This window comes from Tachysurus vachellii, chromosome 3, assembly GCF_030014155.1.
Source record: "Tachysurus vachellii isolate PV-2020 chromosome 3, HZAU_Pvac_v1, whole genome shotgun sequence".
Lineage (NCBI taxonomy): Eukaryota > Metazoa > Chordata > Actinopteri > Siluriformes > Bagridae > Tachysurus > Tachysurus vachellii.
Genome location: NC_083462.1, coordinates 9552927 through 9566160, shown reverse-complemented (window position 1 = coordinate 9566160; position 13234 = coordinate 9552927). Strand labels below are relative to the sequence as shown.

General features: G+C 41.3%; 1 protein-coding gene across 2 annotated transcripts in view; it reads right to left on the bottom strand.

The window, feature by feature from the left end:
• Positions 1–13234, bottom strand: part of phf14 (PHD finger protein 14) — a 90488-nt gene that overhangs the window by 24870 nt on the left and 52384 nt on the right. Inside the window, exon 17 of one of the 2 annotated variants that reach the window (XM_060865661.1) lies at positions 9622–12170. The exons of the other annotated variant lie outside the window; for it this stretch is intronic. Coding sequence (XP_060721644.1) covers positions 12164–12170 — 7 coding nt within the window. The 3' untranslated portion in view covers positions 9622–12163. Of the gene's footprint in view, positions 1–9621; positions 12171–13234 lie in introns of those variants that run through there. 2 annotated transcript variants of the gene reach the window in all.

The window sequence follows — 13234 nt, the reverse complement described above, 5'->3', positions numbered from 1 at the left end:
GGCTAGAACTGAACTGGCTCTTCATGGCTGGGCTAGAACTGAACTGGCTCTTCAGTGGCTGGGCTAGAACTGAACTGGCTCTTCATGGCTGGGCTAGAACTGAACTGGCTCTTCAGTGGCTGGGCTAGAACTGAACTGGCTCTTCAGTGGCTGGGCTAGCATTAAACTGGCTCTTCAGTGGCTAGGCTAGAACTGAACTGGCTCTTCAGTGGCTGGGCTAGAACTGAACTGGCTCTTCATGGCTGGGCTAGAACTGAACTGGCTCTTCATGGCTGGGCTAGAACTGAACTGGCTCTTCAGTGGCTGGGCTAGAACTGAACTGGCTCTTCAGTGGCTGGGCTAGCATTAAACTGGCTCTTCAGTGGCTGGGCTAGAACTGAACTGGCTCTTCATGGCTGGGCTAGAACTGAACTGGCTCTTCAGTGGCTGGGCTAGCACTGAACTGGATCTTAAGTGGCTGGGCTAGCATTGAACTGGCTCTTCAGTGGCTGGGCTAGAACTGAACTGGCTCTTCAGTGGCTGGGCTAGAACTGAACTGGCTCTTCATGGCTGGGCTAGAACTGAACTGGCTCTTCAGTGGCTGGGCTAGAACTGAACTGGCTCTTCAGTGGCTGGGCTAGAACTGAACTGGCTCTTCATGGCTGGGCTAGAACTGAACTGGCTCTTCAGTGGTTGGGCTAGAACTGAACTGGCTCTTCATGGCTTGGCTAACACTGAACTAGCTCTTCAGTGGCTGGGCTAGAACTGAACTGGCTCTTCAGTGGCTGGGCTAGAACTGAACTGGCTCGGCTAGCATTGAACTGGCTCTTCAGTGGCTGGGCTAGCATTGAATTGGCTCTTCAGTGGCTGGGCTAGAACTGAACTGGCTCTTCAGTGGCTGGGCTAGAACTGAACTGGCTCTTCAGTGGCTGGGCTAGAACTGAACTGGCTCTTCAGTGGCTGGGCTAGAACTGAACTGGCTCTTTAGTGGCTGGGATAGAACTGAACTGGCTCTTCAGTGGCTGGGCTAGAACTGAACTGGCTCTTCATGGCTGGGCTAGAACTGAACTGGCTCTTCAGTGGCTGGGCTAGAACTGAACTGGCTCTTCAGTGGCTGGGCTAGCATTAAACTGGCTCTTCAGTGGCTAGGCTAGAACTGAACTGGCTCTTCAGTGGCTGGGCTAGAACTGAACTGGCTCTTCATGGCTGGGCTAGAACTGAACTGGCTCTTCATGGCTGGGCTAGAACTGAACTGGCTCTTCAGTGGCTGGGCTAGAACTGAACTGGCTCTTCAGTGGCTGGGCTAGCATTAAACTGGCTCTTCAGTGGCTGGGCTAGAACTGAACTGGCTCTTCATGGCTGGGCTAGAACTGAACTGGCTCTTCAGTGGCTGGGCTAGCACTGAACTGGATCTTAAGTGGCTGGGCTAGCATTGAACTGGCTCTTCAGTGGCTGGGCTAGAACTGAACTGGCTCTTCAGTGGCTGGGCTAGAACTGAACTGGCTCTTCATGGCTGGGCTAGAACTGAACTGGCTCTTCAGTGGCTGGGCTAGAACTGAACTGGCTCTTCAGTGGCTGGGCTAGAACTGAACTGGCTCTTCATGGCTGGGCTAGAACTGAACTGGCTCTTCAGTGGCTGGGCTAGAACTGAACTGGCTCTTCATGGCTGGGCTAGAACTGAACTGGCTCTTCAGTGGTTGGGCTAGAACTGAACTGGCTCTTCATGGCTTGGCTAACACTGAACTAGCTCTTCAGTGGCTGGGCTAGAACTGAACTGGCTCTTCAGTGGCTTCAGTGCAACAAGAGCGCAGGGTCCTGTTGCAGGACCACCAAGAGGCTACTAATAATGCTAAGTATTAGAAGCATATGATAACCAGTTAACCAGGAAGACAATAACCTGATCATTGAGTTTCCATCCTTACAGACTAATAATACAACATGCTAGGGTTACATCATGCATCTAAACTACTTAACATTAAAAAAAATCATCATTCAATCACTAAACACCAAAATCATGGATTTCCAAAGGGTTATTATTTTATCTATATCGTTTTAATTCATGAGAAACGATAGAAGCGCAATAATAAGACAACACGATTGTACTAATTACAGTACAATACCAATTAAAGGCTTATAGTAGGAACTGAAGCCAATAAGCAGCAACATCAGCGACATCATGAGCATGCATATCTGAAGGAAAAGGGAATTCAAATCACCCAAGAGGCCTCGCTGTGAAAAGAAGACAAATGATCAGGAATGTGTGTGTGTGTCGTGCTAATGAGCGCACACTTATTGTAGCATACAGTGAACGATTGATTTCGCATGAACCTTCCACTCTGGTGAATAAAGAAGGAGCAAGAGGCAGGAGACTCCTCTTCACTCCGCAGGAGAGTTTAAGACCCGTAGCAGCCGCAGGAGGCCTGCGTTTTATTAGTGCCGGCCATGACGCTTTGCCATTTCACATCTTTAATTACTTTGCCTTAATGAACCTTTTGTTGTGTATCATGGTTTACCATCTTTGAATTAAAACACTGCTCAGCCATGCAAGCCCGAGCAGGAGCGAGGCAGGTGATTATGGGTAATTGGAATTCAAAATGACGAGACCTGAGCACTGAAATGGCTTAACCTTTTCAGTTTCCTAAACCTTTACATGCACATGCAAAGAAACTGCATCCTAATTATTTATAATAGAATACAACAATTTCATCCTCATGGTAAATATTGCTGAAGGGTTTCCCTGAGCAGAAGAGGACATTTCAGTAATCAAAAAAAAAAACTTACATTTCAATTGTAAAAACCTGCATTTGAAAGGTGATTGTAAAAGTCAGAACATGACCATTCAGGTCAAAAGGGACCAGTTTAAAAGTGTAAATGAAAAAAATTAGAGAGTTTGTGCTTACTTGATTTTTCAATAAATAAAAATGATTTTTTTTATAGCCCACATATTACATTAAGGTCACTTTCACCTGTGAGTAATCAATGTCTTATTTACTCTCAAAGCCACACAGAGATCGAAACACACACATATACAGAGAGACAATCAGATAGACAGACACACACATACACAGAGAGACAAACAGATAGACAGACACAAACATACACAGAGAGACAAACAGATAGACAGACACACACATACACAGAGAGACAAACAGATAGACAGACACATACACACAGCGCAGAGACAGACAGACACACATACACAGAGACACACACAACCATACACAGAGAGAGACAGATACACACACACAAAGACAGACAGACACACACAGACAAACACAAATAAAAGAGACACCCACAAACATACACAGACAGAGACAGTCACACACACAAAGACAGACACTCACACACAAACATACACAGAGACAGACACACACACAGACCAGACACACATACACAAACAGAGACAGACACACACACAAATACAAACACACAGACAGAAACAGACACACACAAAGACAGACACGCATACACAAGCATACACAGACAGACAGACAGACACACACACAAAGACACACTCACACACAAACATACACAGGCAGAGACAGACACACACAAACACAGACACAAACACACAAACATACACAGACAGACAGAAGGACAGACAGACACACACACAGACCAGACACACATACACAAACATACATAAAAAGAGATAGACAGACAGACATACACACACACACAAACATACACAGACAGAGATAGACAGACACACAGGCAGTCGCAGACACCAACACACAGAAAAGAAATACAGAGCAACCCAAATAAGTGAAGTGGTTTTGTGAAAATATTGTTTAGATGAATAAGCAGTTGGACAAATCCATATTCGGCACACCTGGTTCAAGCAGAGATTGTACCGATAAGAAATCAAAAACACTTGGGCTTTCCCACAAACCAAGTTTTCATTTGATATGTAGCTATTTTTTATGTGCATAATATATTCACAGCTGAGTGACAAATCCGGATTAAGCTACACAGTCCCCTCCGGCAAGATCAATTTATTCATAATAATATTATTTACTGTAAACAAAATGTAGTGGCCTTGCTGTTCCAATACTTTCGGAGGGCACATGCATACAACATGCTATTCAACATTTTGATAATGAATCTATCCGGCTAAGAAGCTAGCCAGGGTCAAGTCTTGCAGGTGTGATGCAAGAAAGGACTTCATCTCTTAGCTTAAATGTTAAAAGAAAATAATCATCATGAACTAAAACTGATGCATTTATCTAGCTAGCTATTTTACAGTATGTTATTATAGCATGTTAGCTATTCACCACCATTTAGATGAATCAATTTTCAGTGAATCAGAGCACAGGACTGGGCAGCACATTAGAGCTTTTATTGTAAGTGCTTGGACTAAAAGAACTTGTCCAAACATACTAACTTGTATTAAATTTATTAGTCATCTTATTAGACCCTTTAAAATAGACTATCCCACATTTAGGGTTATTGGGGCATGCAAAGACTCCTGAAAACTCCTGTTTTGAGCTCTCATTACTAACCAGGTGGAACAATTCTACCTCTTGCACTGAAGTATCAGTCGAATCCCTTCCTAGTATCTGTAATAAGCAGGCACCAGCCTCTATCTGCTCTGAACATTGCTCTCTACAACCAAGGTCCTCGATGCTATCAAAGCAATTCGGGTGCGTTTTAATCATTGGGAAAATCGAGCTGCTTTCCTCTCTCCTTCTTCCCTCTCGAGGCCCAGACACAATCCAATCACTCATAAGAGGCTCTATTGATTGAGCTAATCTTATTGGGATGCGGACTAAAGGAAGGGGAGAAAACACGATTGATCGCTTTTGTCCACGACACGTGTTGCTCTTGCACGGCAAAGGTGTTATCCCCTTTCATCTGCTGTTTAATCTCAGGGAAAGTTCTTGGAGACCCCCTGCTGCATTCCCTGGGCACTGGATTTTCAAAGTTTTGCACCGCTGGTCCTTACAGAGGCGAGCTGTGACGGCTTAATTCAATCAAAGGACGTTTCAGAGAGATAGCATACAGTTTTGGATAAAAGTGCACAAGAAGCGAGTAGGCATTTACGTTATTGGATCGTTGCTAATGCGGTCATGTCTGGCATTTTGTTTTAAAGGAAACGGCAATTTGGGACATCAGAGAGATTCATGCTGTACTTAAATGTAGACAGAAAAAAACAAGGAAAACTTTAGTCTCGGTTTAGAATAAATAAATAAATAAACTGGAAAAACAAGGAAACAAATAGTATTAGTAACTAACTAAATAAATAAATGGCTTATAAATAAATATTAAAAAATATATTTCTTGTTTTTACCCATACAAATAAATATGTTTTAAAACAGAAAAGTTGTATTTTATTAAAAATATTTATTACAAAATTAAAATAAAATCATGTCATGAATTTTAATGCAAGCAAATATTCAGCTCAGGCAAAACAAATGTAAAAAATGATGCAGAGATACAGCTTCATTTATAAACATCATTTTATCAATTTAGACTGATGTGCAATTTAAAACTTCACATTCATTCATTAATAAAAGTGATGAATTACAGAGCAAAACTGACAGATAGCCCGCCCAAACAGAAACCTGGCCAGGGTATTAAAAGAGAAACCTTCTTTTTAATATATGCTGTACAAATAGCCTGGAAAGTACTGTATGTAGAACATGTTAAAAAACAGTCACTGAGTAAACCTGTGTGGAAACTGACTTGGTCCTGAATGCTTGTTTGTGTTAGGATATGCCACCTGTCAATCATTTTATAGCCTCTCTACAGGCCACTGCAGATCTTGGGAGATCTTTGTGAACATGAACAAGAATCATTCAAATGTCAAACTCAACTAACCTTTAGAGACCTAATATAAAAAATACTAATCTTACCTAAGTCACCTTTAAGGAAGCCAACAGCTGTTTAGGGCTAAGCCTATATTCCAAGCATACGAGTCAGTGTTAGGGAATTATATTTCAGATAAAACTAAACCGAAAACAGCATTATAACACCTAAATTAAGGCGGGATTATACCGAGAATGTTTGAACATGTTAATTAAATAGACCTTGTTTGGGGATTAATCTGCACGCCAATTCCCTTTGTGGATTAAATTAAAGTGAGCAAAAGCAAATTTCCCAGACTGACCTTAAATAATGTTTACACGAAGGTTGGAAATCCGTCACTGGTGATTTAAACAACAGCTTACTTCAGAGCAACAGCACAGCCTTAAATTTCCCTTAAAGAAGCTTGCTTGAGTTTCTTCTTGCTTGAAAGTATGAAATTCTTGACACTGAACGTGATCGCAAAGAGATTGTTTGTCCTTTGTAAGGTGCCACCGACTGGTGATTGCGGGTCTCGCTCTCTATAGACCTGCTTTTTCTAAAAACGGTTGAAGAAATGCTGCAAATTTATCACCCAGCTCGGCCGCAATTACCTGAGGAGAGGCCACGTGAGCCGGATCGATAGAGCACAAAGCGCTCGGCCATTGACCGGCGGCCATGACAAAGTGCCCCAACGGCTTTTTGTGAATCCCTTCAATAAGAGAAGCAGATTATTGGCCTTCCTGCACTTTTTGATTAACGTTGAGATGGGAACAGTATTATTACAAAGCTATTGTTTGACAAGAAGGTGTTGCTAAGACTGGGAGAGTAAGTGAGGAAAAAAGGCACACTAACTCGTTTTTATTAACTCATTACCTAACAGCTCACTCAAACAGATGCTAAAAGGTTGCACAGGGAGATGGAATATGGCACAAGAAACTTTCAGAAGTAAGAGCTGTGTCTAAGTTGTGTTTTTCCTCCTTGTCTTCAGCAGGGGGCTGAAGCGAGTCGAGCTGACTCACCGCATTCGCCCATCGTGCTAGCGGAACAACTATTTCAGACACTTCTTTTTTTCTAAGGGAGAAAATCTTTAGGAAAATAGGTAGGAGAAGAAAAAATGGCTCTGATTTTTGCTTTTCCGAGGAAATCCAGGACCTCAGAGCAGCAATTTGTGCCCACGTACAGAGGAGTTTGTGGGCTGAGGAGAGGTGAAGAAGGGAGGATCAGCAAAGAAGAGCAGATCCAGACACACACTGCAGTCAGCTCAATGCGATAAAACACGTTAGGAAGTTGCGGCGTAATAGATTTTAGCTGCTTGGCCACCCTTCCCACATGGTTTCCCCATTTAATAGTTGGTAGGGTACGAGGGGTGGGGGCAGGAAAGGAAGAAAAAAAGGAGTGAAGTCAGCAAAACAAAATGCCGCCGTTAAATCATCTCTGCAGATCCTGTGTCAGGGCTGTAATAGGAAAAGAGGCCATCGTCGGAAAGGTTACTGCTTGTCCAGATTCTCTCTCACACACACACACACACACACACACACACACACACACACACACAGTCTTCAAGCAGCATACAATCTGACTCATTGAGCTATTATCAATTCGAAGTAGTTTTAGTTCCCATAACGAGTAACATTATAATCATTGGCTCATTTGTAATCATTCACACGGCTGTTAACTTCTCAACTCTGATTGATCAGAAGGCAGTGATTCATTTGCTGTAAAAACACGCCTTAGACTGTAGACTGTAGTCCAGGCTACAAGGTAAAGCACAAATTTATATTCACTCTCAGTAATGTTGTTTCTGATCAAACAACTTGCACAGAGTTTTCTGTAACGGGACGCTCATTCCGCATTTAGGGAAAAAAGCCATATAGGGAGACTCGCTTTTCAAATGAGGGATTTGTCGACCTCGTCATCTTATAGAGTCCGAGGAAAATGACAGAGGGGCTGATGAGCGAACAAGTGTTTAAAGCTGTTATATATACTGTTACAGAGAAAATCTATGACGTGTCATTCTTTTAATTATTCGAATGTTGTTAGTGTTGGAAAATTGCAGTGGTACAAGGGGGAAATTCTGTTGGACCTTTGGGTTGGAATAACGAACTAAAACACCCTGATGTTGATTATATTTATATAACAGCACCTCATGTTGTGTTTCATTTACTCCTCAGTGAAATCCTACATATATTGTTACTAAGTAATTGAAAGTAAGTTTAACACTGATGGCACAAACAAACTCTAAAAGAACTTGAAAAGAAACTCTAAGAAAAGCCTAGCATTATGCTATCAATGGAGGTTTTCTTTTTTAGCTCCCAAACTTTGGAATAGTCTTCCTGATAGTGTTCGGGGCTTAGACACACTTTCCCAGTTTAAATGTAGATTAAAAACTCATCTCTTTAGTCAGGCGTACACATAATACATCCCATTATATTGTGCACTATTACACTAGACGCACATTTTTATGAACAGCAGATATGTTAATCCCTCTGCACTGCTCTTCTCTTTTTCTACCCATGCCGAGACACCCAGACGAGATGAGGCCGACTCTGTGAGAATCCTGAGACATCTACAGATCTACCAGCTCCAGTTGGACTCTGTGATACTAAGAGGAGATCTGAACTCCATGTGATCCTTACACCAATACAACACTTGCCTGACTGTATATTTGTAATCACACCATCTAGTGTCACCCATATGAGGATGAGGTTCCCCTTTGAGTCTGGTTCCTCTCAAGGTTTCTTCCTTTACCGTCTAAGGGAGTTTTTCCTTGCCACTGCTGCCTGAGTCACCTCAGACTTGCTCATTGGAGATAAATACTTATACATACATACACACTGTGAACTATATATATTTTGAATTTTTATTATATTAATTCTTTATATTACTCCTTATGTTAAAGCTGTCTGTAAAGCTGCTTTGAGACAATGTCCATTATAAAAAGCGCTATACAAATAAACTTGAATTGAATTGTGAATTGTGAGGTTGATAGAAAATAATGCCTTCATGACTGAGGTTCACAAGTTTAGCTACCAAAAGTTGGAGTGATATGAAAGTCAGAGATAGAAACAAACACTACTTTCACAATATCTGCTTCCTTTAACCTCCAGTGAATGTTTTGTTTGATGGTGTGTTTGGCTTGACTATGATTTTGCCGAAGGAAAGCCGTGTTCAGGTGACCCCTGTATCATATGACTGTAAATAAGTAAATTAATAAAGTGACATAAAACCGTATGGCACAGTACACAGAGTGAAGTCTGCTCCGACAATCCTAGCACACAATGTCTCGGCTCAGAGTTCTGGTGGGCTTTTGTGTGCTGCTCATTGCTGCCACTGTTGTTGTATAAGCACAAATGGTGCTTGTCTGCTGCCAGGCACACTGAGCTTTTTGTTATGCCGTTAACCAGATTTCCCCATGAAAGCTCTCTCCGCTCTCTTGCTCTCAGAGCTGTGAGCTTGGCACAGGGAAGCAGAGAAGGATGAAGTGAGAGGAAGGATCATGGAGGAACAGGGAGCCATATGATTCTGTGTGCTTGGTTTGGTGAATGAGAGAGAGATGAAGCGGGGAAAAACAGCGCGCTGAGACATGCTGGAGCCCATCCCAGCTAAAGTAAATAGATCGTAATAAACACTGTGTATGAATCCACCTCTCTCATTTACTGTGCTTCACTTGTTCGCTTTTTTTTTTTGTCCTGTCCCGAGTATGTCTAGCAGAGCGGATCCTGTTGGACACGCATGCCGTCCCTGAAAATAAATCAGCTAGGACAGGAGGGGACACGCGCACACACACAGTGCACTACAAGCCAACGCTCGGCGCTATTAATTAGCCCGACCGAGAGTCATTCATCACAGCGGCAATAAGGTGAAAAAGTCAAGAGTTTATTACAGCTCGCACAATGCCGAGGCCACAGCTCGGGGACCCCACACACACACACACACACACACACACACACACACACACACACACACACACACTTTAAGATTTAAAATGGTTAGGAGAATAATAAAAACTGACATAAATACATAAATAATTTAAAGATTCCATTTTAAAATGAGTGCAAAAAGGTTTTTGTTTTGTTTTGTTTTCAAAATCAATCACAGATGATAATGATGGCATGATAGGCACATGAAAAATACACAACTGCTCAACTGGTGCAACATCCATTACAAAATGGGTCACAATGTCACACCATATAATATCCTACAGTATGCAATTTACATACAGCTATCTTGGATGTGAACATAAAATGCAAGTCAGAGCTTCTAAACACCTTCATCGTAGTGGAAAGAAAATCAGCAATCGTTCTTCAATAGGATGTAAACAAATAGTATGATATAAACCATGCAAGTCTACTGAAAATGGAGAGCTAGCTAGATAGATAGATTCAGTCTAAGCTGACAACGTTTGCTGGAAAAGTTTCAAGTATGGTGGCCGGAAAGTACACAACACATTAACAAACCAAAAGTGAAAATCAGAAAACACACTATAACTAAGAACATTTGGGAAACTGCAGCAAAACTACAGCAAATCTACAGACACTACAGAAATACTAAAATCACTACAGCAAAACAAAAAAGTACAGACAATCTACAATCTACAGACTACAGCAAAACTAGAAAAAAATTACAGCAAAACTACAGGCTCTACAGCAAAGCTATAAACATTGCAGCAAAACTACAGACTCTACAGCAAAGCTATAAACATTGCAGCAAAACTACAGACTCTACAGCAAAGCTACAAGCACTAAAGAAAAACTACAGACTCTACGGCAAAACTATAAACATTACAGCAAAACTACAGGCTCTACAGCAAAACTATAAACATAAACTATAAGCAAACTATAAGCAAAACTATAAACATTACAGCAAAACTACAGGTAATAAAGAAAAACTACAGGCTCTACAGCAAAACTATAAACATTACAGCTAAACTACAGACTATACACCAAAAACTACAGCCTCTACAGCAAAGCTAAAGACTTTACAGCAAAACTACAGCCTCTACAGCAAAGCTAAAGACTTTACAGCAAAACTACAGCCTCTACAGCAAAGCTAAAGACTTTACAGCAAAACTACAGCCTCTACAGCAAAGCTAAAGACTTTACAGAAAAACTACTGACACAAAACTAACACTACTGCAAACCTATAGACTACAGCAAAACTAATCCTACAGCAAACCTATATATACCACAGGAAAGCTGTTTGCTGTTGCAATTTTTGCTAGATTAAACTACTAGATTTTTTTTCTTGTAAAGTTTAAGTTTTATCATAGCATTCTCTGATTTGCAGTTTCGGTTTGTTACCATGTCTTGCACTTAATGGCGACCATATTAAAGGGCATGAAGACGTAAGAATCCCACATGGGGACAATTCCTAGCTATCGCGACAGAATATAAGGCAGCAGAGCTGTCAAAAAGCACTGTGTGAGCCATCGTAAGGGCACATCACAATTCTGCCTACACATGGCAAAAATAAAGAAGTAAGCAATACCAGAAACACACATACACACGCACATAGAGCTTGCTAAACCGTCTAATTATTTTCTCGACTGATCATTATGAACTACATTGTAAATATCACTTGTCATATTGATATAGAGTAAGTAAATATATAATCTACAAGAAAGAAATACTGTTGTTTTTTTTTCGATTTCTCTACTCACTACATTCTATTTCACATAGCATAGGCAATAAGAAATGAGAGCAGCACAGGGTTCAGTTCTAAAGCAATCAACATGTGTTAACAGAGAGAATAGACAACATTCAGGTTAAAAACAAGGGATTGCAGAAAGATGGCAGGCAAAGAAGAAAAAGAGAGGGCTGCACGGAATTGTCCAGAATTGGCCAGGATTGCACAAAGGCCACTTGAAGCACTGCTTGATAACAGCTGGAAAGTTTCCCCATTACATGAATCCAAAGCACAAGCAGCAACACCTCCAGCGTCAGAGATACTGTCCAGTACACGTTCGTAAACTTTAACATCTCCATCCAAAATGCCTACCTAAAAGTCCACAAGATCCTCTTAGTCCTCTTATAGAATCCACTGCGGCACCCTTTAAAATCCCTTTAATTCCCAAGTTTTCAATTCCATGTGTAATATGAAATTTGAAAAAAGAAAGAAAGAAAGAAAAAAAGTGCTTTAGCTCCTGAAAGTTTCTCTGTGGCCCAAAAGAGTCAACGTGTTAAATTCCATGGTTCTGAGCAGGAAGTGATGTCAAAGGAGACGGTCAGAGGAGGCCGTCGTCTGCGAACTTCCTGCCCCGACCTGGATGCCGCTTTTCGTAACGACTTAATCTGCCTCTCTCTCTTTTCTCTTTCTCCCTCTCTCTGTCCCTCTCTCATCTGTCCCCAGATTTTTTAGGGAGGAGCGTAGGTGAGGTGGGAGAGGTGGCGCCCGGCTCTCACGACCTGTTCAACGCAAAGATAGAGCAGTCAGTCAGGGCAGCACACCTTCACGCCACAGCTAAGGCCTACACAAATCAGATCATCAAGAGTACTTCATGCCGCAAGACAATTTACAGTTCACTGCCGCTGTTGTTCTAGTTTTTAAAATCTCACTGTGAATCAAAGAAGAAAAGATCTCACGCCAATCAGTTGATCTCATGCCAAGCAGTTCCAACCTGTAAAATGCCATGACTGCAGGTACAACAAATCACACCATGACTCGTGTTCCCATCCCTTTCGTTATGTATCATAATTAAAGCAGAAATCCTTCTGGTATTATTCACTAACTACAATGAAGCTAAAGAGAAACGTATATAGTGTTTAGTATAGATAATGACTTACATTCTGATATACTGAACTTAAGAATTCGGTACATTCATTGCAACATATACATACATAACTGGTTCAGGACACTAGTCTGTTTACAGAAAAGCATGTGCTTTGTTTACTTACAGAAATACATTTGAAAAATATTTGGTTCACTTCCTGCAGTCAGGTTGATTCAGGATCGAATCATTCTCACTGCAATCAAACTAGTCTAGAACATGCTTCCAATCTGGACTGAATCCGTCTCACTCGAGGTGCTGTCATGGTTTTGTGTTTGAGCCGAACATTTATAATGCTCGCTCTAAGGTGTGGTTCGATTCCAATAAGAAAGAGGACTGATTCGGAATCAACTCACGACGTTAATCAAATATTTGAGTATCAGGTCAACGTATTTTGTGTAGACGTCAGCTGCCAAAATGAGCTGCGGGGTGCAAGCTGAGCCAAAGCACAGAGCTGTAGTGCTGCAGAAACACAATGTGTTCTGGATATTAGAAAGAAAGAGAATAACGATTCACTGAATCTAGATATCGCACTGAATCGGTCACGCCGTAGCAATAAAGCACGGAAAGATAAAAGGAGTTCATTAAAATGAGTGAATGTGACAGTGATGTTAAAAGAAGTTAAAAGAAGTCTGTTGTGGTTATATTAGTGAAAAGGAAATTTGTTTAATCATGAGCAAAATTGTGTCTCTATACACACAC